Source organism: Chlorocebus sabaeus, chromosome 20, assembly GCF_047675955.1.
Source record: "Chlorocebus sabaeus isolate Y175 chromosome 20, mChlSab1.0.hap1, whole genome shotgun sequence".
Taxonomy (NCBI): domain Eukaryota; kingdom Metazoa; phylum Chordata; class Mammalia; order Primates; family Cercopithecidae; genus Chlorocebus; species Chlorocebus sabaeus.
In genome coordinates, this window is record NC_132923.1 from 116,632,907 (window position 1) to 116,655,420 (window position 22,514).

The 22,514-nt window shown below is 50.7% G+C and overlaps 1 protein-coding gene across 2 annotated transcripts in view; it reads right to left on the reverse strand.

Annotated features, from left to right (window-relative positions):
* Positions 1-261: 261 nt before the first annotated feature.
* Positions 262-22,514, reverse strand: part of VWA5B1 (von Willebrand factor A domain containing 5B1) — a 68,411-nt gene continuing 46,158 nt past the window's right edge. For both annotated transcript variants that reach the window (XM_037997295.2, XM_037997310.2), the window contains exons 14-22: positions 21,952-22,142; positions 17,411-17,588; positions 16,636-16,950; positions 14,464-14,601; positions 11,476-11,589; positions 9,593-9,667; positions 8,895-8,964; positions 7,634-7,751; positions 262-6,045 (exon numbers count right to left, since the gene is read on the reverse strand). In XM_037997295.2, coding sequence (XP_037853223.2) covers positions 5,539-6,045; positions 7,634-7,751; positions 8,895-8,964; positions 9,593-9,667; positions 11,476-11,589; positions 14,464-14,601; positions 16,636-16,950; positions 17,411-17,588; positions 21,952-22,142 — 1,706 coding nt within the window. In that variant the 3' untranslated portion in view covers positions 262-5,538. The remainder of the gene's footprint in view (positions 6,046-7,633; positions 7,752-8,894; positions 8,965-9,592; positions 9,668-11,475; positions 11,590-14,463; positions 14,602-16,635; positions 16,951-17,410; positions 17,589-21,951; positions 22,143-22,514) is intronic.

Consider the following 22,514-nt stretch of genomic DNA (forward strand, 5'->3'; position numbering starts at 1 on the left):
CCTTGTCTTGGGCTCTGCTTTTGGAGGAACTGCTGTGACCAACTTGTTCCAGGTTGATGGGAACTGGGCCACTTTTAAAACCAAAAGTCTCACATCCTGGCAACCTTCCTCAGTCCCCGGCACACTGCGACAATTGGTCACCTTATGGAGAGCCCGAGCAAAGGCAGATGTGACACGTGAAGTGAGGCAAACAGATCACTGAACTGCTAGTTTGAAAACCAAGTATCCTTGGCTTTGAGAACAAAATATCAGACACAGGTATAACTTTGTCATATTATCAGGTTCAACAATTTTTATCAGCTCAAAGCCTAGAAGAGAACAGTAGCCACCATGTACAAAGAAGCCATTTCTTTTGAGAACAGATACATACACAGCCCCAGGGTAGGATTTGCTGAGTATTAGTGGACATTAGACGACTGACATCCAGGACATCCATGACATCTATGTAATTGGCTACCAGGCAAGCAGGTGATGCATATCCCAAGAAGAAAGTGTCACAGGCACTGTGGGGACATTACAGGTGAGCAGGCGAGGGCACGGGTAGCATGTTGTAGGCACTTGAGGCTCTGACGGGGACAAGCACCAGCCATGCCACTTGAGCCAAAGCCACCTGGGCAGATAGTGAAACTATACCACATGTGTCACCACAGTCAGCAGCATTGAGATGAGGCGCTTTGCGTTGGGACACGGCTGTAAGCTCAAGACGGCTGGCCCTGAGCCAAGGAGATTTGCAGCATGAACAGGAGAAAAATCCCACCTCGTTGGGTAACCCGGGGAGGCAGTGCTGTTGAGAGGCTAAAGTCAACGGGCTGGGAGCAGGGCTGGACACACAGGGCAGAGGTCCACAGTTGGGAGCTGTAGGCGTGGCCAGGAGCTGCTGCCAAGCCTCTGACCTTGGGCAGATCTCTGCAGATCAGATTACCCAGCTGCAAAATGCCACACACACCCCTGGCCCGGTTATTTTTACACTGGCATTGCAGAGCATGCTATGTTAGTGCTGAAGAATGTGTCCATCTTTTTTCTGTTGACTTCTCTAGTCTCTGCTAGATTGGTGAGAAAAAAATCTTCCAAGTGCCAAGGCAATGAGCATGTACCCCATTCCTGGGGTGGCAGTACCCTTCCCTCTCCTTCCCCAGGGCACTAAAAGTATGGAATGCATTTGAATCTAGGGACCACTTGGAGATGTTATAATGTGCAAATAGACGTGCATTTGGGCATTTGGACCCCTGAATGACAGGTGCTGGGGTGTCACGCAGGATCCAGCCAGGCAGGTCAATGGGGCGGCCAATCGCAGGATGGGGGGCAGGCTGTACACAGACCGGGGAGACCCCTTTCCTCCTTCCCTTTCATGGGGAGTCCCTGCCAAGGAAGACAGAAGGGGAACAGTAGCATGGCCCTCAAATAAGGGTAGGGATTAACAGAGGGCAAGTCAGGATCTAGAGGAAACTTCCAGAAACCTTTTTTGACAGCTGTTCCTGGTGAACCAACTGGAAGGGAGAAGGAGGAATCCTTGCTTTCCATGTCTCTGAAGAGCAGGTGAAAGCCCACCAGAATCTAATCTTGGAAGCAGCTAGTCCGTTCATCAACCACAGCAAGTGGCAGCGAGTAGCAGCTAGGTCAGTGAAGGCCAGGGGAGGCCATTCGTTTTGCTCAGAGGGAGAGAGGACTGGCTGGGGAAATGTGGGTGCCGGCTGGAAACCGAGGCTGCTTATGGACAAGTCCAGTGTAAGTCTGCCAAAGGATGGGGCCCAATTTTCCTGGCATCTGGAGTTGGTGTCGAGCTGAGGGGCCTCAGATACAGGGTTCTGCATCTGCGTGTGGCAGGAGGTTGGGCCCTTGGGGCCCTCCGTTGCAGGAACATCCCTTGTCCACCTGAACAAGGAGGCCCCCAGCACGAACTCCCCTCTGGCTGTGCAATACCATGAGCTATTGTGGTCATCTGTACCATACCACACCATAAAAGAGTGTCCGAAAGCTCAGGGGGCTGGCCATTAGCGCGAGTGCCTAGGTAGTGCTAACATGAGGCCACATCCACAGATGGCAGGACCATTCAAGGGCCAGTGAAGACAAACCCACTTAGAGAACCAGGGAATGGGAAAATGATTCACGGAACAGAGACTCTTCCCAAATGCTCCTTGCCAAGCTCCAAAAAGGACAGGGACAGCACCTCGTATGTTCACTGTGGTACCCCAGTATGCCATGCCTGGCATACAGTAGGCACCCAGTAAAGGCTTTCTGAATGCCAGTGCCCCAGGAGCCCTAAGGGAGATCTAGACCAGCATTTTCCAACCGAGTTGGCTGAGAAGAGCTGCTGCTGGGCCACCTGCTCGCAGCCTGACAACGCATAGTAACATATTAACAGGTCAGGTTGTCCTAACCTAAAGAAGTTTGTCTTCCTACTGCTTCCCCAACATATTTGCCCATAGCACAGCTTCTAATAGGTGGCTTATTCGTGTCTCATCTGAGTGTTGGAAATGCTGATCTTGTGAACCCCCGTCATTCCAAAAAAGATGAAACAGGGGTTCAGAGAAAGCAAGTCATTTTCCAGAAGTCACACAGCACACTGGTGGTGGAGTTGGGACCAATGCTGGGGTTCCTCAGCTCTCAGCTCAGTGATTTTCCCACTGAGGGCAGCTTGGAGGCTGGGCTTTGTCATACGGTGGCATTAGCCCTTTCTTCAGACAGTACAGGGCATAAATATTCCTTTGTATGACCTAGAAAGCAAGGGCTGGTTGAACAAGTTAAACCAGATTAACCCAAAGTAAATGAGACTGCAGGGGCAATGTGTTCCCTGCTTCAGAACCTTTAGAACTCTGTTAGCTTCAATGCATGCACTAATTACCAAAGGTTCTTATCTTTTCCTTAAAACGTGTCCCTTAGGTCCTCTGCCTGGCAATCCTGGTAACACGGTTTTGAGGCTGCGTGTCCTCTCAGTACCCCTGAAGGTCTTTAAAAATGCCTCTTGTCCAGAGCTGCCCCCACAACTCTTGGGTTATTCGCAACCAATGAAGATTTGTTCTTCTGCACCTTTGGGGCTGGGCAGGGGAGCCAGGGTTGCAGACCTCAGCAGTTTTCTTGGGCCTCAAACATGTTGCAGAGCTCCAGTGGCTGGTGCGGGAGCAGAGTCTGAGGAACTTTCCTTGAGAAGTGGGTGGCGTGCCACTTCTGGCTGGATTTCTTGTGCTCCTGCTAGGCATCTTGTAGCACTAGTTCTATCCTGGCAGAGACCGATTCACTTCCAGTCCTGGCCACTGTCCATGCTGAAGCCTGGAGACCCAGAATCAGACTCATCTGGTGGGGCGGGGAGGTGCTGGACAGCCCACTTCTGCCTGGTTACGTAGAGAAGGAAAGAGGCCCAGAACACACACGCCACTTGCTCAAGGTCACACAGAGAACTCAAGCAAATTCACAGTCATGAAGAAGGAAACATCTCAGAGGCAAAGAGTCTGGGACTGTCAGAGCAGGAGAAAGCCCCAGCTCCAGGGCACCTAGGAGGAGAAACCACTTGCCCCAACTAGTACTAGGCTGAGACCTGAGTCTGGGCGTTCCGACTCAAAACCTGGCATTTTTTCCATTACTTGTGGTCCAGGAAGTAGATGCCACCCCCGGCCACCCTTACCCTGAAGCTGAGGCTGCTGCCTGCATAGCTAAATACTTTTTTTTGGCAAGGGATGGGGGGTGTGCAGGGAGATGACAAAGCTCTGCTCCCATCTCCTGGAAGCCTGGAGCAACACAGCCCAAAGCCCTTACCCACCTTGGTGGCACTGACTTTGAGCCAACACCCTGATTGGCATCCTGCCCCACCTGGAGTCATGATGGCCACAGTGTCCAGGCTTGCCTGCCTGGGTTCCTCCCCAGAGGGTAAGTCTGAAGCAGGGCCAGTTCACGGGGCAGCAATGGGATTTTATCTTAAGTATTCAAAAAGGCTGTGAGAGTCCCTCCTGGGAGACTTGTGGTATAGCAGCAGGGTGAGACGGAGGGGTGGGGAGTGGGGGGCAGGGCACTGTATCCTGTTGGGGCTGCCTTTTCTACCCTCGTGCCCGGTGGGCGTTCTGCTGGAGCCTCCTCCCTGACTGCAGCCCCTGCTGGAGGCTGCTCACCCCTCGAGTCTTCCTGAGGCTGGGGCTTGCGCCAGAGCCCACAGGACCCCATGGGTTGGTGTGATGAGCCAAGCTCTCAAGGCCTTCCCAAGAGGGAAGTCTGTGGAGCTTCACGCCAAGGTTGGGACAGGAATTTAATGAGGAGAGATTAAGGCCTTGAAGGAGGAGGCTTCCAGGGTGGCTAGATTCAGCCTGAAGTCCCAAGCTAGTGGGGTTCCTTGGTGAGGTCTAGACCCACCTCCAGGGGAGTCAGTGGGGCAGAGGAGACTGGGCAGCTCAGTGCCAGCCATTAGGGTATCTGAGGTCACAGCACTCCAGTCCCCACACAGTGGGGCATCACACAGTGGGCTTGAGGGCAGGAAGCCCCTAGGGGATCCTGCCTGAAGTGTCAATTCATTCATTTCACCAAACAAATCAGGTCCCCCCTGGCCAGAGCTGCCAGCCCCAAAGGCACTGCAGCCAAGCATGGTTCTCTGTTGCAAAAAGGTGCCTCTCTCCCACAGCGTGGCGTGGCTCAAGAGGCCACCCTCATCCCATGGCGTGACCTACTTGGAGGTGCCTCCCTAGTGCCTCAGTACAAGTGATGCAGTTTACTTTACCCAGTGTCTAAAAGTATGTAAATTAAGGTGCTGTCTGGTGTCTTCACTGGCTTCTGTGACCATGTCTGTTCTTTTAGGACTATTTTCGCAGACTGCCGCTTAAATCTAACGCGTCAACTCACAAGGTGTCTCCCTGGTCCTGCCACCACCTCTTCTTAGTGAGGGAGCCACTAATGATCTGTAAGTCAATACTAGCATGTACTAAGGAAGCTTCCTAGCCACAACAAAAGGCCCCCGAGCGACTCTTTTGAAAAGCGTTGAGAAGGATGGTTCTCCAATTGGCTTTTAAGTGGGATTTAGGGGGTCCTAGGCTGTTACCTCGGAGACAAGAGCCTGTCCTACAAGCACCAGCCTGGCTAGTCTCTATGTGCCTATGCAAGCCGGTAGGCCTGGTTGCTTGCGGTCACTGGGTCCTCTCCTCTGCCCTTTTATTTGAGTGGGCATTGCTGTGCCCACATGGTCTACCTCCAGAGAGGTCTCAGGCTTCCACTGCGACTTCCTTCCCCAGCCCCAGCAGCAGTTGGCCTGGGACTGCCTGCATGGGCAGAAAGGAACCGCTGAACCATTTGAGATCCACTCCACCTCCCTCATCTCACCCTCTTATTTTATAGATGAGGAAACTGTGGCCCAGACAGGGGGCAGGGACTGGCCTAAAGTTGCATGGCTGGATGGTAGCAAAGTTGGGATTGAACTCAGGCCTCCTGGCTGCCAGTCCAGGGCTCTTTCTAGTAACTGATGTATTGGCTGCAGCTCCAAAAGCTCCCCAAACCAGGCCGACATGACCCTACCCATCCCTTTCCTCCCCACCCTTCCCTCCACCCAGCCTCCCCCTCACCCAACTACACATAATTCGGGTTATAGCAGAGCATATTGAACTTGAGATTCTCATCCCAGTGCCGCAGCAGCACAAAAAGCTGGCGGGCAGCGGCCTTGAGTGTGCCCTGCGTGCGGCCCTCAGGTACTTCCTGCTGCTCCAGCCATGAGTTGGCCTTGGCAGCCACCAGCTCCCACTCAGTGAAGTAGGAGGCCGAGCTGTGCTCCAGCCATGCCAGCCCCACCACCGTGGCCCACAGCTTCCCAGTGTGCTCCACCACTGCCTTTGGCTCCAGGTCTAGCTTGCCCTTGGTCAGAGGCTCCAGGGAGAAGCTGTCACAGGACAGGTGCCGAGATGGGGAGCTGGTGCACAGCTGGGGACTCGGGGTCTTGGACTCAGACGGGCGGGTGGTGAGGGACACTCGGTGGCAGGTGAAAGGGGATGTCCACTTGAGCTTCTCCATGGGGATGTGTGTGGCCTCACAGAAGGCTTGGTTGAGCAGGAAGGCTCCGGAGGCCCGCTGCAGAGACACCTGTTGGGGGGGGAAGCCCTTCAGTGGGCCTCAAATGTTTTAGCCCAGGGAGCCCCAGGCCATGTGAAAGCCTGGATCCATGTTGCCCGTCCCACCCTGCCTGCCTGGGGGATTTTCAGGACACCCAGGTCAATTGAGCATCTCTATCCCTTATCCTGCAGACACTTCAAACGGATCATTCTCCAAGCCCAAGTCAACATCTTCACTGCATATTTGCCTCTTGTCCTAGGTGGGTGGGCCCAACTCGACCACTGGAAATGTCCCCTGCCATGCAGTGAACTCTAGCAGCTCTCCTTCCTCTTTCTCCCTGTGTAACCATCAGTTTCCGAGTCCCAACAGGTCTACTTTCTAAATCGCTCTGCAATCCATCACGTGCTTCCTTATGTTATTCCTGCCTCCTCTTTCCTCCCCTCTCCCCACCCCCAATCCATCTGTCCTACATACACAGGGATCTCTATGAGGCATAGATCACACACTTTTTGGAGGCTCAGTTCAATGACTTCAGTGTCTCATAGACTAAGTCCAAAATACGATCAATAAAGCTCTGCACCGCCTAACCCCGGTTTGACTCTTACCCGCTCCAACTCCATTCCCCAGCTCTCAAGCTGTGTCTCTCCTCTGGAGGCCTTTGGCCAAACTCTTCATCCTGCAAGTCTTGGCTCAGCCTTGACCTTCTCCAAGAAGTCATGCTTGCTTCTGCTCCCCCCACCTCAAGCCTGGGCTAGATGTCCACCTCCTGTACTCCCTAACCAAACGAGACCTCTCCCATTGCCACTCCCAACGGTTAGAATTGCCTGGTTCCTTGTCTGAATCCTATTAGACACTTAGCGCCATGAGTGCAGAAACTACGTTTGTTTAGTTCAATGTTGTCTCTCCCGGGTCTAGCACTGGGCCTGACTCAATAAATACTTGTTGAGTGAAAACATGCCTAGTGCCCAGTCACCCTGGATATTTGGAAATTCACAATATTATGCACTTGGGTATGCAGGGACAGAAGAGGTATGCAGTGATGCTCAAACTGTGCCCCTCCTTCGAGCATCCTCTGTTTCCCAAGTCCTGAGGGGCCCCAGATGTGGCACGGCCAGTCTCCCTTGCTCCTTAATTCAGAGAAGCCCACTCCAGACCTGGGCCTCTCACCCTGCCGCAGCAAGCTGGGGTGTCTGCAGACCCAGTTGCTAAACACGGTCCGTGTTCCTGGGATGTTAATTTTACTCACTTGTGAGTCATTTCAAAGCTTATTTTTATGTATTGAAAAACAGATACACATAGATGCGTGGAGTAGAATGCAAAATTCCCACGAATTTTTAAGGCAAAGATAGCAGATTGCAAAGAATTTTCGTGATGCTGGTGCTGGCTTCTAGCAATATCCCTAGGCCTCTGGGCAGGGGAGATTCATGCAAACTCCTTCTGCCATGCTAACTACTTGGGTGGGAAGCTCTAGGAAGCTTCAAAACTCAGGGGGATCTGAGCTCTAAGACCAAAGCTTTCTTCTCTTTGAGGAAGTGGAGAGGTGGGCAGGGGGATCCCAGGAAGGCCCTGCTGCTGAGTGGAGCCGAGGGAGACTGACACCTGGGGTCAGGGCACTCACCAGCGGTACGTAGTCGAAGCTCTGGTTCCCGGAGGTCGACTCTATAGCTTTGATCAGTGGCTTGCTCAGGAAGCCCTTGGCTGCTCGCGTCAGTAGCCTGGACTTGTTGAGATTTAGCCTGTGCAGGTGAAGTCAGGTGGCCCTGGGCATCCCAACCTCCAGTGCCCACCCAGAAGCCCCTGAAAGTCAGGGTCAGAAGGGATGCAACAGATGGCTCCCTCCAACCTCCTTATCTGACAGCTAAGGAAGCGGAAGCCTGGAAAGATGGGCTTGAAGCAACTGCTCCAAGTCACTCAATGAGTCAGCAGCACCTGCGACTAGGAAGAGGTTAATGTTCTCCTGAGGACCCTCTTTTTTGGTTCTGTTTTGCTTCTAAGACAGGATCTCACTCTGTCACCTAGGCTGGAGTGACACGATCGTAGCTCACTGCAGCCTCAACCTCCTGGGCTCAAGCAATCCTCTCAACCTCAGTCTCCTGGACTACGGGCGTGCACCCATGTCTGGCTCATTTTTAATTTTGTTGTTGTTGTTGTTGTTGAGATGGAGTCTTGCTCTGTTGCCCAGGCTGGAGTACAGTGGCATGATCTCATTTCACTGCAACTTCTGCCTCCCAGGTTCAAGCAATTCTCCTGCCTCAGCCTCCCGAGTAGTTGGGATTACAGGCATGCGCGACCACACCTGGCTAATTTTTGCATTTTTAGTAGAGACAGGGTTTCACCACGTTGGTCAGGCTGGTCTCAAACTCCTGACCTTATGATCCGCCCATCTTGGCCTCCCAAAGTGTTGGGATTACAGGGGTGAGCACCGCGACTGGCCTATTTTTAAATTTTTTGTAGAGACAGGGTCACACTGTGTTGCCCAGGCTGGTCTCGAACTCCCAGCCTGAAGTGATCCTCCTGCCTCGGCCTCCCAAAATGCTGGGATTACAGGGGTGAGCTGCTACACCTGGATCATGACCCTCTTTTACTATCATATTCTTGTCTAGCCCAGTGGTCAGAAGAGTTTTCTGTCAGCCCTCCCATGTGTACTTGCATTTGGAAAGGTATCTTGGAAGTGTGGGAGAGAAAGTAAAGTGGGGGATTTGAGGTAGGGTGAGGCCTGGGAGACAGTGATTGCTCTGGGCAGGAGTGCCTTTTTTATGACACCTGCCTAAACGTCAGGCTGAACCTGCCTTTGGCCTTCCAAGTCAGGGAAAACCCCAGGGACCACCCCAGGAAAATGGGTGGCAGGAGAGTGTATCTTTATTGGAAATCCCACCTACCTGGATCCAAAGAGATTCTCTGAGGCCTTCATGGAAGAAAGAGTATTTGTGGCCAGGCTGCGCAGGGGACCTGGAGAGCCATGGAATGACCGAGTTGAGACCTGAAGATGACCCTGTCCAACTGCTTACTGACCAACAGGGGGAATAGAGGCCCAGAGAGGGGCAGGGGCTTAGCTACGCTCCTAGGGACTGGAGCTAACCATTAGGCTGCGGAGCTCTTTCTGCTCCAGTTGGTGTGAGGTGGGATGAGATTACGTCCGCATGTAAAAAGCTGGCCTCCAAGATTCCTTGGCCGGCAGCCCCTGGGATCTTCTGGAAAGTTACTTGTGGGGGCAGTGACAGCTTCACTCAGCTCTGTTCATTCCCAAATGGGGACACTGAGTTGACCTCCTTGGCACGTTGCTAGAGGACTCTAGGCAGAGCGGAGTGGCAAAATGGTCCCTCAGCAGGGAACTGGGAGGCCTGATCCAAGCCCAGCTCTGTCACCAGTGTGCTCTGTGACCTTGGGCAAGTCACTTCACCTCTTTGCACCTGTTCCTTATCTTTCAATTGGGGATAATCCTATTCCCAGTGCAGAGGGCTGCTTTGAGGACTCCATGAAGCCCTGAGGACTTTGTTGGTGCTAAGACACTCTCCTGACCCCAGGACTAATCCCTGTCACCATCTTGATGGAGAGGCAGGGCCACCTGCCCACTCACCTTCAGAAGAACCGTGCTTCTCGCGGCCGGGGGACGTGGTCTCGCTGAAGGGAGCAGTGGGACTTGCCTCCACGTCTAGGACAGAGGAACTAGTGAGGCTGGACTTCTCCCCTCCCTTCCTAGCCCCCCATTCCCCCAGGAGAGTGATGGTCTAATTCATGGTGTCTGCAGGTGGGTTGGAGAGTAAGGCTAGGGTTTCAAACCCTGCTCGGATGGGCCTTCATCTTTCACAGATATAACCGTTGCCCCACCATAAGGTTAGATAGACCTAGGTTTAAATCCTGACCCCCACCACCACCACCACCACCACTGACCAGCTGTGGGGACTTGGTAAAATTACTTTATAAATTTTGATTGCAAATTCGGGATAATATTATCTATCTCACAGTGCAGTAAAGATTAAATGAGATAACACGCAGATAGTGCCTAGTCCATTGCTAAGTGTTTAGTAAAGCCCTGGATGACAGACCCTGCCTTAAACAAACAAACAAAGAAAAAAAAAGGAAAGAAAAAGTCAGGAATGTGGGCACGAATCAGAGAACAATTTCAAGGAAGGGATTTGTAGCCAGGCATGGTGGCTTATGCCTGTGATCCCAGCATTTTGGGAGGCCGAGGTGGTGAACTATTTGAGGTCAGGAGTTTGCGACTAGCCTGGCCAACATGGTGAAACCCCACTCTACTAAAAATATAAAATTAGCCAGGCGTGGTGGTGGGTGCCTGTAGTCTCAGCTACTTGGGAGGCTGAGGCAGGAGAATCGCTTGAACCCAGGAGGTGGAGGTTGCAGTGAGCCAAGATCGTGCCACTGCACTCCAGCCTGGGGAACAGAGTGAGACTCCATCAATCAATCAATCAATCAATCAATCAATCAATAAAGGATTCGTGATTTTGACAGAAGCCATGGGCCACCCAAAAAAGCTAAGCTTCGGAGAAAGGAAGGTATAGACCAGCAATTTCCTGAAGCCTGGACGCTCAGCTTGGCTCAGGGGTGGAGCTGGTTCTCCTGGGTTTTAGAGGCCAACGGGACCAAGAAATTGAAAGAATACTTTGATTCTGAAGAGCTCCTCTGTGTTTCCACCCCCTCACACTGTGTTCTGTTTTTGTTTTTGTTTTAAAACCCATCAATATCTGTGAGCACTTTCTAGGACCTGGAATAAAAAATCCTTATGGGCTGGGTGGCTGGACTAGTGGCCAGGCGGGACCTCTGATGTCTTCCTCCTGCACAGCAAAAGGCAGGAGATCCTCACTGTGCACGTGAGGGTACCTAGAAAGGGGTTAGGACGAATGCAGCAGTTAGGCTGTCTTTAGAGAGACAGAAAGACACACATCCACGCAGGACACAAAGGGTTAAAACCATCCTGGGAACTAGTGCAAGGTCACAAAAAGGTCAAAACCTGGCTCTTCAAGGAGCCAAGCTTCAGGCACAATGAAACCAGGTGAAGGCTCAAAGGAGGCTGTTGGGAATCCTGAAAGAAACAGATGGTGGGACCCAAACAGATGGGACTGCCTCTTCGCTCTTTGCTTTTTCCCTTGTTTATTAGGTTTCCTGGCAGTTGGTGCCTGGGAGGACTCAGAGGCTGGAGGCAGGGAACAGCACCAGGGTCAGCAGAGCTCAGAAGGGGAGAGGTGCCCATAGGAGGTGGTGCCGCTCCCTGGCAAAGAGAGAACTGTGTCAGTGGTGGTGTGCTCAGGCCATACCGAACCTCTCTGTCCCTCTTAGGCCTCAGAGAACCTGGGATGCCTGGCTTTGCCTTGGGCCTGCCTAAGCCCACAGCACAGACTCAGAGAGAGGTCCTAGGGCCTCGGACATGAGAACACAGTAACCTCAGGGGCCCAGGCTTCCGAAAGTGCCCAGGGTGGCTCTTACTTAGGGCCTGAAATTTACCATCTCCTGCTGCCGAGTCTTCTCCAAGCATGGTCTGCGGCCGTCCGAAGCCAGAAGAGGTGCCCCTCCACTGTTGGGCCAGAGCTCGAGAACTGAGCATACGCAGGGCAGCTCCTTCACGGAAGACAAGGGGAAGCGGGTGGTTGGGTACAAATGTGCCAGTCCTTTGCCTCTCCCCCAGGGCTGGCAGGAATGATTCTGGCTTCAATCTTTCAATTATCCGAAGGCAGGAAGGCGAAGTACAAGGTAAGACCATAAGTTTTAGAGTCAGAAAGACCCGGATTTGAGGCCCAGCCCCATCGCTTTCCAGTTGGATGGGTGCAGACCCCACTGAGCCATGGTCTCCTCATCTGCAAAATGGGGATAATATCTAGCTTGCTGGGTAGATACTATTGCTGAGAGAATGTTCAAGAAGCCACAATGTTTTCCAGGAAGTTAAAAGGCCAGTTTTCTCAGGAACACTCTGTTCTTCTCTCTGTTTACTGTCTCAGAGATCCATGTCCCAAGTACTCCTCCCACAGCACAGGCCCCTGAAATCCCAGGGCATTACTAAGAGGGGGTGGATGGAAAAGAGATGAAGTTACAGCACCCTGGGCTGGCCAGGGTGGTTCATGTCTGTAATGTTAGCACTTCAGGAGGCTGAGATGGGAGGATCACTTGAGCTCAGGAGTTTGAGACCAGCCTGGGTAACATAGCGAGACCCTATCTCTAGTTAAAAAAAAAAAAAAAAAAGTTAGCTGAATGTGGTAGTGCGTGCCTGTAGTCCCAGCTACTTGGAAGGCTGAGGTGGGAGGATCACTGGAGCCCAAAAGTTGGAGATTGCAGTGAGCTGTGATTGCGCCACTGCACTCTAACCTGAGCAACAGAGCAAGACTCTCTCAAAGAAAAGAAGAAGAAGAAGAAGAAGAAGAAGAAGAAGAAGAAGAAGAAGAAGAAGAAGAAGAAGAAGAAGAAGAAGAACAACAACAACAACAACAACAACAACAACAACAACAACAACAACGAGGAGGAGGAGGAGGAGGAGGAGGAGAAGAAGAAGAAGAAGAAGAAGAAGAAGAAGAAGAAGAAGAAGAAGAAGAAGAAGAAGAAGAAGAAGAAGAATGAGGAGGAGGAGGAGGAGGAGGGGAGGAGGAGGAGGAAGAAGAAAGATGTTACAGCACTCTAAAGTATGCTTTAGGGAACCCCACTCTCAGGGAACACACTAGTCTGTAAGTTTTTCCTTAAAAATTGGAGTTGTGTTGGGAAACAAGTTTTGGAGAAGCTGCATTCTGTAGCCCATCTCTGAGCCTCTTGATGTATATTAACATACTAAAGGCTCTGAGAAGTTCTGCAGTAAAGAAAGCATTTGAACTTTAGCTAATCCAGTGGTTCTTAAATGTATTTCCTAATCTGGTATTTTCTATTTTTATGCTGGATGGCTATTCATAGGACATGAAATTAGAGTTCTAGTTTCTTGAAACACATTTGGGGAAGTGCTGATCCAGATCTTAGGGGGCTTTGGGACTTTGGTCAAGATATGGGCCAGGTCCCTAACTTCCCAGGCTGTGGCTACGGATGCTAGCAGGCTGGTCAGAGATGGGTGGGAGGGATGGTCATCCTTGCAACAAGAATAAGGCAACAGCCTGATTAAATGGCCACTCCATTGCCTGAAATGACAGCAGTTGAGGAGGGTTGATCATTTTGATACCACAGATAAGAAAAGGGGGACAGGTGGAATTAGGAAGGGCATATTCTATTTCCAAACACAATTTTTTATGGAGGTCTGCTAATACAAAGCAGGGGAGGGCTGACCATAAAGGACAGGAAAATGCAATTTGAAACAGAAAAAGCACCAATAGTTCATAAACATGAAAAGCATCTCACAATTTAAAAAGTGACAAAAGAGAGATTCTCTTCTCACCTATCAGACTGGCAGAGTTTAGAAAGATAAACAACATTCAGTGTTGGAGAGGATGGACATTTGAATAACCTGTGGGACGGTAGGGGGGCAGTTTGGTAACATACATCACAGTTTTGAACGGGCATCCCCTTGACATTGCAGTCCTACTTCTACGAATTAATTAACACTGAGGCGATAACCAGACAGATGCACAAAGATGTTCTTTGCAGTATAATTTACAATGACCAAATGGGGAATAAACGAAAGGTCTAAATAGGTTTTAAAAGACTGCAATAAATTTTCAGAGGCAGTAGAAAGGAGTGGAGGAAAATGCATAATCCAGAGCCAGGACAACAAATGTAAAGCCTGGCTCCAGCCCATCACGGCTGTGTGACCTCAGGAAAGTAACTTAGCTCCTTCTGCCTCTGTTTTCCATCTATAAAATGGGGATAATAATAGTGTCTACTTTGTGGAGCTGTTTTGAGGATTAAAGGATTGAAAATATATACAAAGTGCTTTGGAACACTAATTGGCTATTCTGAGGATGACATCTACCTGCAGGGGAATATGCTATTAAAATGATATAGATTCATTTCATGGAGTGACACTTTCCATGCCCGTATTTTGTAAAATATATAGCACATATTAGGATAATCCAATTCATGTAAAATGATCTGTCTTTTGATTTCTCTACATGTTGATATCCACAGAGAGAAGTCTGGAAGGATGGTCACACCAAGCAGGTGACTAATATACACTCCTGGATGACTGTTGGTCTCAGTTATTTTTTACATTTTATATCTTTCTATAGTTTAGAATTTTCTATACTGAGCACATATTGTCCCATTTGAAGAAACACAATAAAATCATTTTCATTTAGTGGAGAAAAAGGATTAGGGTGATTTCACAGCCTCTGCAGAGCAGTGGGATGAGGCCCCAGGGGCTCCCACCTGCTGGCAGCCAAATCATCCACTGGGGGCCTTTCTGCTTCTAGGCCCTGTCTCACACCCCTCCCCGCTGGTCTGTGCTCCTTTGTATCTCAGCCCCCTTCCCCAGTCCACAGGGGCTGCTTGGCCCCCAGGAGGGCCCCCACCGCTCGCCTGCCTTACCAGAGTTGGGGTATTCCACCACGGTGGGCAGGTACCGGCTCTTGCTCACGTCCACAGGCACGAAGGCTGTGTATTTGCTAATGACATTGCAGGCCTTGCTGGTGTGCAAGGCGCTCACCTGGTAGCGGCGGTTGGACCCTGTGGAGGGAGAAACTGGGGTCACTGTTCAGACTCAGAAAGTCTTCCCTCACACAGAAGCGCTGGAAGCTAAAGGGGGGGCTCTACCAGTGGTCCCCATCTTTGGGATTAAATAAGCCTTTAAAATCAAGGACTTGCCAACTTGCTAACTAAAGACATTTTTTAAAAAACCACCATCATTTCACGACATCATTTCATAAAATAAAGGATATTTTAATGTAAAAATGTAAGACATTGTCTCAGAATAAAAGACAGCTACTTCCTTTAAATAACTGTAGTTTTATTTTTAAAAACACCCAACCCGCTATGTTGTCTGTATTTTGTACTTTAATTTTGCAGATGTCTAATGGGAACGTTGCCGTAAAACTTAACAGGTCCCCTGGCTGGTGGGTGGGGACCACTGATCTGACCCATTTAACTGCTGAGGACATTGCAAATCAGAGGAGAGTGGTGAGTTTAAGGTCATATAGCAAGTTAGGAATGGATCTGAGATCAGGATGGTCTGACCCCAAAGCCCAGTCGCTTTCCTTTGAAGAGGCGAGCAGTCTCCGTGACTTGCAGCCTCTGGAAGGCTGTGTGAGGAGCCAAAGAGAGGAAGGGTAGACAAGTGCTTCGTAAACTGTAAGGTGAGGAGCTCAGGGGAAGAAAAAAAGTAACATGTACAATACAAAAATACAAGTAAAATATAAACAAAATAATATTATTATAGAAATAAAGCATAAACTCACAACAAAGAAATGATATAACCATTCTCTATTTATATTTCTATTCTCCAAGTGTGTTCCATCAAGATCCCACCAGTCCCTTTCTCAGTAAAGTCTGCCCCAATTCCTGGACTAAATTAGCTCCCCCACCGTCCCTGTTATACAATCTCTTGGATCCCTGTCTTTTTTCTTAATAGCACTTAGGACAAATGCACTCAATTAATTATTTGTATAATGATGTGATTAATGCTGGCTTCCCTGCTAGTTTGTCAAGCACTCATGGGTAAGGAAGGGATGGAGATTGCTTTTTCACTGGGCTGTTCAACTGCGTTTACACGGCCCAGTGGGAGCCTGGCCCCCAGCCGATCCACAGTAAATAAAGGCATGATGAATGAGTGTGTGGAGCCCCTGGACTGGACTGGGGGACTTGGAGGAAGGTGTGGGCTGTCGCCATTGTTCTCTCTCTGGAGCCCTACTGGGGCTGCTGCAGGGGAGCACTGAGAAATGGGGCGCCCATAAGAGAGAGGAATGAGGCGGGGAGAAAAGAGGACGGATCACTGGATGGGGTGGAAGAGCCCAGGGCTGGGGGAGAAGGCAACTTACTCGGAGGCAGGGGGAAGAGGGTGAATCTTGGAGGGAATGGAATGGAGCCCTGGGCTGTACGTGTGTGGGTGGGTGGGCGGGAGGGGAAGGGCGATTGGGAGTGAGGGGAGGCACCTGCAGGCTGCGGTGTGAGGTGGAGTGGGGGAACAGTGAGCCGTGGCGGGGCTGTGGGCAGATGAAGGGGGTTGAAGCCAGAGATGAAGGGCTGATCCTGGAGCGGGGGTAGAGAATGAGCCCAGGCACTGAGCAGAATGGGGAGGCGGCGGAGCCTGGAGGCCGCAGAGGCGAGTGGGCGGGCAGTGGGCGGGGCTGTGAGGAGGAGGCGGGTCCTGGAGGCCAACTGGAGACAACAGGGCGGGTCCTGGGGGAAGTGGACAGGCACCGGGTGGGGGCCGGGTCAGGGAAGGAGGTGGGCTGACTGTGGAGGTGGGGACTGGCTCTGGCGGGGAATAGCGGGGTGGGCGGGCCATGGGGGGTTGTGCCGGGCACTAGGCACTGCTGTAATGAGGGGATGGGGCGAGAGTGGGGCCTGGAGCGGGGAAGGAGGTGGGCGGGTCATAGGGAGAGTGGGCGGGTAACTGGGCGGGGCTGTGAGGAGGGGGTGGGGCAGGACCCGGGAAGGAGGTGGGAGGATCACCGGGGGCGGGTGGGGAAGGGGGCGCGGGTGTGGAGGACGGCGGTCCTCTGGAGGCTGTCCGCCGGAGGGGCGCAGGTCCGCGACGCTCACCCTGCTCGATCTCGCCCTCGCGCTCCGCCAGCTGCTCGAAGTCGCGGATGATGGCGCGGGCCGCCAGGTGGTGGAAGGTCTCGCTCCATAGGTCGGCATCCCGCGCGTCGCGCCGCTCCGGTCCGGGGGGCCCCAGCTCGAAGCTCACCTCCCACTGCAGGCGTTGGCTGTCGCGCAGGCCTTTGACCAGGGCCTTGCCCAGCACCGGGCCAGGGGTGGCGGGCCTGCTGGGACTGGCTCGCTCCTGGGACTCGGCTGGGGCCTCCCAGTCCGAGGATGCCTCTGTCTCGAAGGCAGAGGGGTGGTGGGACGGCTCTGCGGGCAGAGGGACAAGTGGGCCAAGCGCTGAAAGACGGCTAACTCCCAGGGGGCAACGTCCCTCCCCAGGGAGCAGACACTTCTAAGCACGTACAACTCCCTCCATCTCCCCAGGGAACAGACAACTCCAACTGCTTTCTTAGGACAGCTGCGGGGGCATGGGCTTGTCCCCAAGGGAGGACAGATCCGCCTCCCAGGAAGCTAGTGCCTGAGGGGGCCAGATAGGATGGGGTGGGACAGGGGCACAGAGAATGGAGCTGCAGCCTCACAGGTCCCCCAAGAACCAGGGTGACTGGGAAGCGTGGGATTGGTGAGGTCCTCAGAAAGGGGTGAGCCGCAGCAGACCCCAAGGGGACAGACCCAGGCATCTGCCCTCTGGGCCTGTCATCTGAAGTTGAACCACAGTCAAGGATTCCTCCCTGTCCCCAGTCAGGTCCTGGATCCTGTGGTCACTTACCTAGATCTCCGGGGCTTCGGCTGTCAGAAGTCCGCTCTCTCACGGGGCTCCAGGCCTGGGTCTCCTGGCCCCAGGGCAGGAAGGGCTGGCAGCCTTGGGGCAGCAGAGAGGGCCTTCGGGCCCCTGGGCCACGGAGTTTGGGGCCCTGGTCCAGGTCCTGATCACTGTTCAGCAAGGGCTAGGGAGGGAAGAGGAGAAAGAGAAAGAGGAGGAGGAGGCGGCGGAGGAGGAGGAGGAAGAGCTCCTGGTGGCTGGACTCTCCTTCCTTCGGCTCCCCACCCCCACCGCACCAGCTCTTTCCTGGGGCACAGCAGCTCCTCCTGGGCACTGCCCCTCCAGTACTCAGGGATGCATGACCCAGTCTCCATTATCCATGAGAAACATCAACAATGATAATCCGAAACCATGGAGAAACTCCAAACCGTGGAAAGCCGTGGAAAATAATACACCATGGATAATTCTAAACTCACTTTTTTTTTTTTTTTTTTTTTTTTTTTTTTTTTTTTTTTTTTTTTTACCATGAAGTTTAAACTTTTTTGTGTGTATGGTTAAAATTATCAACCTTTTTTCCTTATGTCTTCCCATATGTCATACTTAAAAGGTCTTTCTCACTCAAAAAAATATTCTAGAATTTTTGGGATTTCATTTTTGTTTGTTTGTGTGTTTAAATCTTTGATTTACATGAAATTTATTTTGGAGTAAGAAGAAAGGAATCAGATTTTTCTTGATTTTCCAAATGGTAAGAATCTCACAATTTATTGAATGCAGTTTTTCCATTTGAATCCCTGCAGCTTAATCAGTTTCCTACCTCTATCGCAACAAAGCTTTCATGCACATTTAGTTTTATTTATGGACTTTCTGTTCTGTTTTGTTGATTTAATCTATCTATTCTTGTGCTGGTACAAACAGACATCAAAAGGCAAGGGATAAATGGAGGAATACATTTGTAATAGCCTCGACAAAGATCATTTTCAAGAAGCTTTTGTAAATCACTGGAGGTAAAATACAAACTTAATAGAATAATGTGTTAAAGGCATTTGCAGGCCATTTATAGCAAAAGTTTATAATTTTTTTCTATCTTGCAGATTGGCAAATATTCAAATGTTTGATGGCACCCCTGTGGTCAATGGAAAGACAGGGTCTCTCATGGACTGTCAGTGCTGATGTAAATGGGCACACAGTTGTGGGAGAACAATCTAGCAATGTGCTATCAATTAAAATGCATAAGCTCCTTTGATCTGGCAATTCCTTTTTCAGGAATTCAATCTTCTGGAAATACACAAGGGTGCAAATATCGATGCGCAAGTACTGTATATTTGTTGCAGTATTGTTTGTAAATGTAAAAATCTGGAAACTACCGAAATGAGTCGGGGTTGGCATCAGTCGGCGTTGGCAAATAAGTTCTGGTATATTCCACGCAATGGAATGTCACACAACATTGAAAATAAAGAAGTAGTTTTCTTCATGCCAAAGTGAAAAGATGTCCAAGACAAAACTTATTTTAAAAAAGTAAGTTGTGATTGTCCTGTATCCTCACTGTGGCGATGATTACATGACCATATACGTTTGTCAAATCTCATAGAACTGTTCACCAAAAAGGGTAATTAAATTCACTTTTAAATAAATATAGTGCACTGTTATTTATTTAAAAAGTGAATTAAAGAGACATTAGAAAAGTAAGTTGGAGAGCAGTTTGCATATGCGATTATTAAAATACATACGTGTACTGTGTATGTATGTGTTTGTGTGTGTAGTATTAATATTTCTAGAAGGAAACACTCAAAACCAAGTGGGTCTGGGAATAGGGCAGGGGGCCTTTTATTTGTACTTTATACCTGACTGAATTGTTTGAGGGTTTTTATTGCAAACATTGAGTATGTACTACTTTTGTAATTGAGGGTTTTTATTGCAAACACTGTATTACTTTTGTAATTGAAGAATATGAAATTAATTAGAAATGAATTTTAAGCCTCTGGGACCAATATACATCCCCTGGTAGGGGGAGGGGATGAGGACAAAAAGGCACTTATCAGGTTTAACACTTTTTTAGGCTAACAGTTAGCCATGGGGGGTTTTCCATCCCTATCAAGTATTTATTAGGAGGGGGACTGTGTCTCCCCATTAAATGGGGGCTGCCTTTCTGTCTTTCTAAGCCAGAGGTCCTAAGAATGGTACAAGAATGTGGGAGAAGGAGGGGACTGGTAACTCCCTGGATGACACCAGCCAGGGCTGCTAAGTCCCAGGGGATCCCTACCCTCCACTCCTTGCCCAATCAAACACTAGGATTTCCCCAGGCATGAACACCACACTGGGTCACAGAGAGCAACTGAAGCTGGTAAAGTTTCCATGGCAACAGATGAGTCTAAGATCCAGCCCTACATCCATCTAGAGGGCGCATGGAGTGTGTGTGTGTGTGTGTGTGCGCACATATAAGTGTGTTGTATGTGCATGCATAAGGGAGAATTGGGTTGGGGAAGAAGCCAGGCAGGAGGGAGTGAGAGATGAGCAGAGATGGGTCTGAAGAGCTAGGGAGCATGCAGGAAAGAAGTAAAGGGGAACCAGCCTGTTCAGAGCTCTCACCAAATAAAGCTGCCAGCAGAGGATGCCTGCTGTGTGCCAGGTGCTGGACCGGGCACTGCATCTTTTATCAGCCAATGCCTGGAAGAGTCCTCCACTTAGAGTTGGCTCTCAATAAACGTCTTTTGATGGATGGCAGCTCAATCGTGTGCCTAAGCTATTCTCCCCATTTTGTAGACGAGGCATCTGGGGCTCAGAGAGTTGAGTGACATGTTTGAGGAGCAGAGTCAGACAGACTGCAGGGCCAGTTGCCTTCTGATTGCATCAAGTGGTCCCTCAATAAGCACAGAGAAGGGCCTCCAGGGATAAGATGGCCGTGTCCCTACCCTTAGAGAGTGGGCTTATGTGTAAGTGGAGGTAGGAGGGATGGGGTTGGTAGTTGGAAGTGGGAGGGGGCATATAGGGAAAGTGAAAAGGCTGCTTTTATGGAACCACAGCCTTACAAGGACAAATCTACATAAAGCCCATTCTTTTGTTTGTTTGTTTTTTGTTTTGTTTGAGATGGGATCTCTCTCTGTCTCCCAGGCTGGAGTGCAATGGCATCATCCCAGCTCACTGCAACCTCTGCCTCCTGGGCTCAAGTGATCCTCCTCCCTCAGCCTCCAGAGTAGCTGGAATTACAGGCGTGTGCCACCATGCCTGGCTAATATTTGTATTTTTTGTAGAGACAGGATTTTGCCATGTTGCCCAGGCTGGTCTGAAACTCCTGGGCTCAAGCGATCTGCCTGCCTTGGCCTACTAACGTGCTGAGGTTACAGGCATGAGGCACTGCGCCCGGCCAAGCCCATTCTTGATGAATGGGTTAAACCACAATTTGGTTTAGGACAGTGGTGCTCAACCAGGTGATTTAGCTCCCCAGGGAACTAAAGTGTCTGCAGACATTTTTGGATGTCATGATTGGGGATGGTGTTGTTCCTGGCCTCTAATGAGCAGAGGCCAAGGGATGCTGCCAAACATTCTACAGTGCACAGAATTGCCCCCAGAATTGCCACAGAATTGCCACACCTGTAATCCCAGAACTTTGGGAGGCCAAGGCAGGTGGATCACCTGAAGCCAGGAGTTCGAGACCAGCCTGGCCAACATGGTGAAACCTCGTCTCTACTAAAAATACAAAAATTAGCTGGGCACAGCAGTATGTGCCTGTAATCTCAGTTACTCAGGAGGCTGAGGCAGGAGAATCACTTGAACCCTGGAGGCAGGTGTTGCAGTGAGCCGAGATTGCGCCATTGCGCTCCAGCCTGGGCAACAAGAGTGAAACTCCATTTCAAAAAAGAAAAAAAATTTGCCAGGTGTGGTGGCACATGCCTGTAATCCCAGCTACTTGGGAGGCTGAGGCATGAGAATTGCTTGAATCCAGGAGGTGGAGGTTGCAATGAGCAGAGACGGCACTACTGCACTCCAGCCTGGGCAACAGAGCATGACTCTGTCTCAACAAACAATCAAACAAATGAACAAAAAATCCCCTCTGCCCTGGGTAAATGTATATGCCCTGGAATTTGTAGGAGGTGCAGTCTAATAGAGGGGGAATAAAAGGCTTTGAAGGCAGAGGGTCCTTCAAAGGTCAGACAGGTTGTAATCCTCTGACTGACTGTGTGACCCTGGATAGGTGCCCTACCTCTCTGGTTCTCAATATCCACATCTGTACTGAGCCAAGGTGGGCCCCTAAACTCTCCCTTTCCCTAGGGGTGCTATAAAGTCAAGTGAAAGACAACATGCAAATGTTCCTTGCCAACTGGGCAGTGTGTGTGTGCAGGGAATGAGTGAGCTTTTTCACTGGTGGGTGTCCTGATTTGGAGCATGTACTCGGAGATAAGGTAGATGAAGGCCTAGGGAAGGAAAGAGGGAGGGACTCACTCGACAGTGTAAGTTGTGGATGGCCCCGTCCCATGGCTGAAGGAGGGGACACAGCTCTCCCCTGCCTATCGCCTTCCCCAGCTCCTCCCTAACCTGTCCTGCTTGGGTACCTGCAAATCAATCTGCCACCACTGGACATCCAGGCTAGTCTGGTTGGTGAGGTCCTGCAGCCTGGCTTTCCGCAGTGGATATCTCTTGGCAGCTGGCATGGGGTCACTTGCCGTGGTAGCCCTTGGGTAGGGCTTGTGATTGGTGATCTGGTTGGTGCTATATGCCCTCCGTCGCTGGGAGACGTTCGGATCTGGACAGGGATAGTGATGGGGAACCATCAGAGTGGGACAGCAGGGAAAGAGTGGGGCTTGCGTCCCCCTTTCCTGTTTGGAAGCATCTCATGTTCTCCACCTCTTGCCTACTGAAATATGTGCAGGTGCCTCCCCTGGCATCCAGAGCCTCTCCGGATCTGGCCCTAGTCTAGCTTCCCAGCTACTCTCCCTGCTGCTTCTTTTAAAAGGCACAAAGTGGCTGGGTGTGGTGGCTCACACCTGTAATCCCAGCTCTGTGGGAAGCCGAGGTGGGCAGATCATCTGAGGTCAGGAGTTCCATACCAGCCTGGGCAACATGGCAAAAGCCTGTCTCTACAAAAAATACAAAAATTAGCCAGGTGTGATGGTGT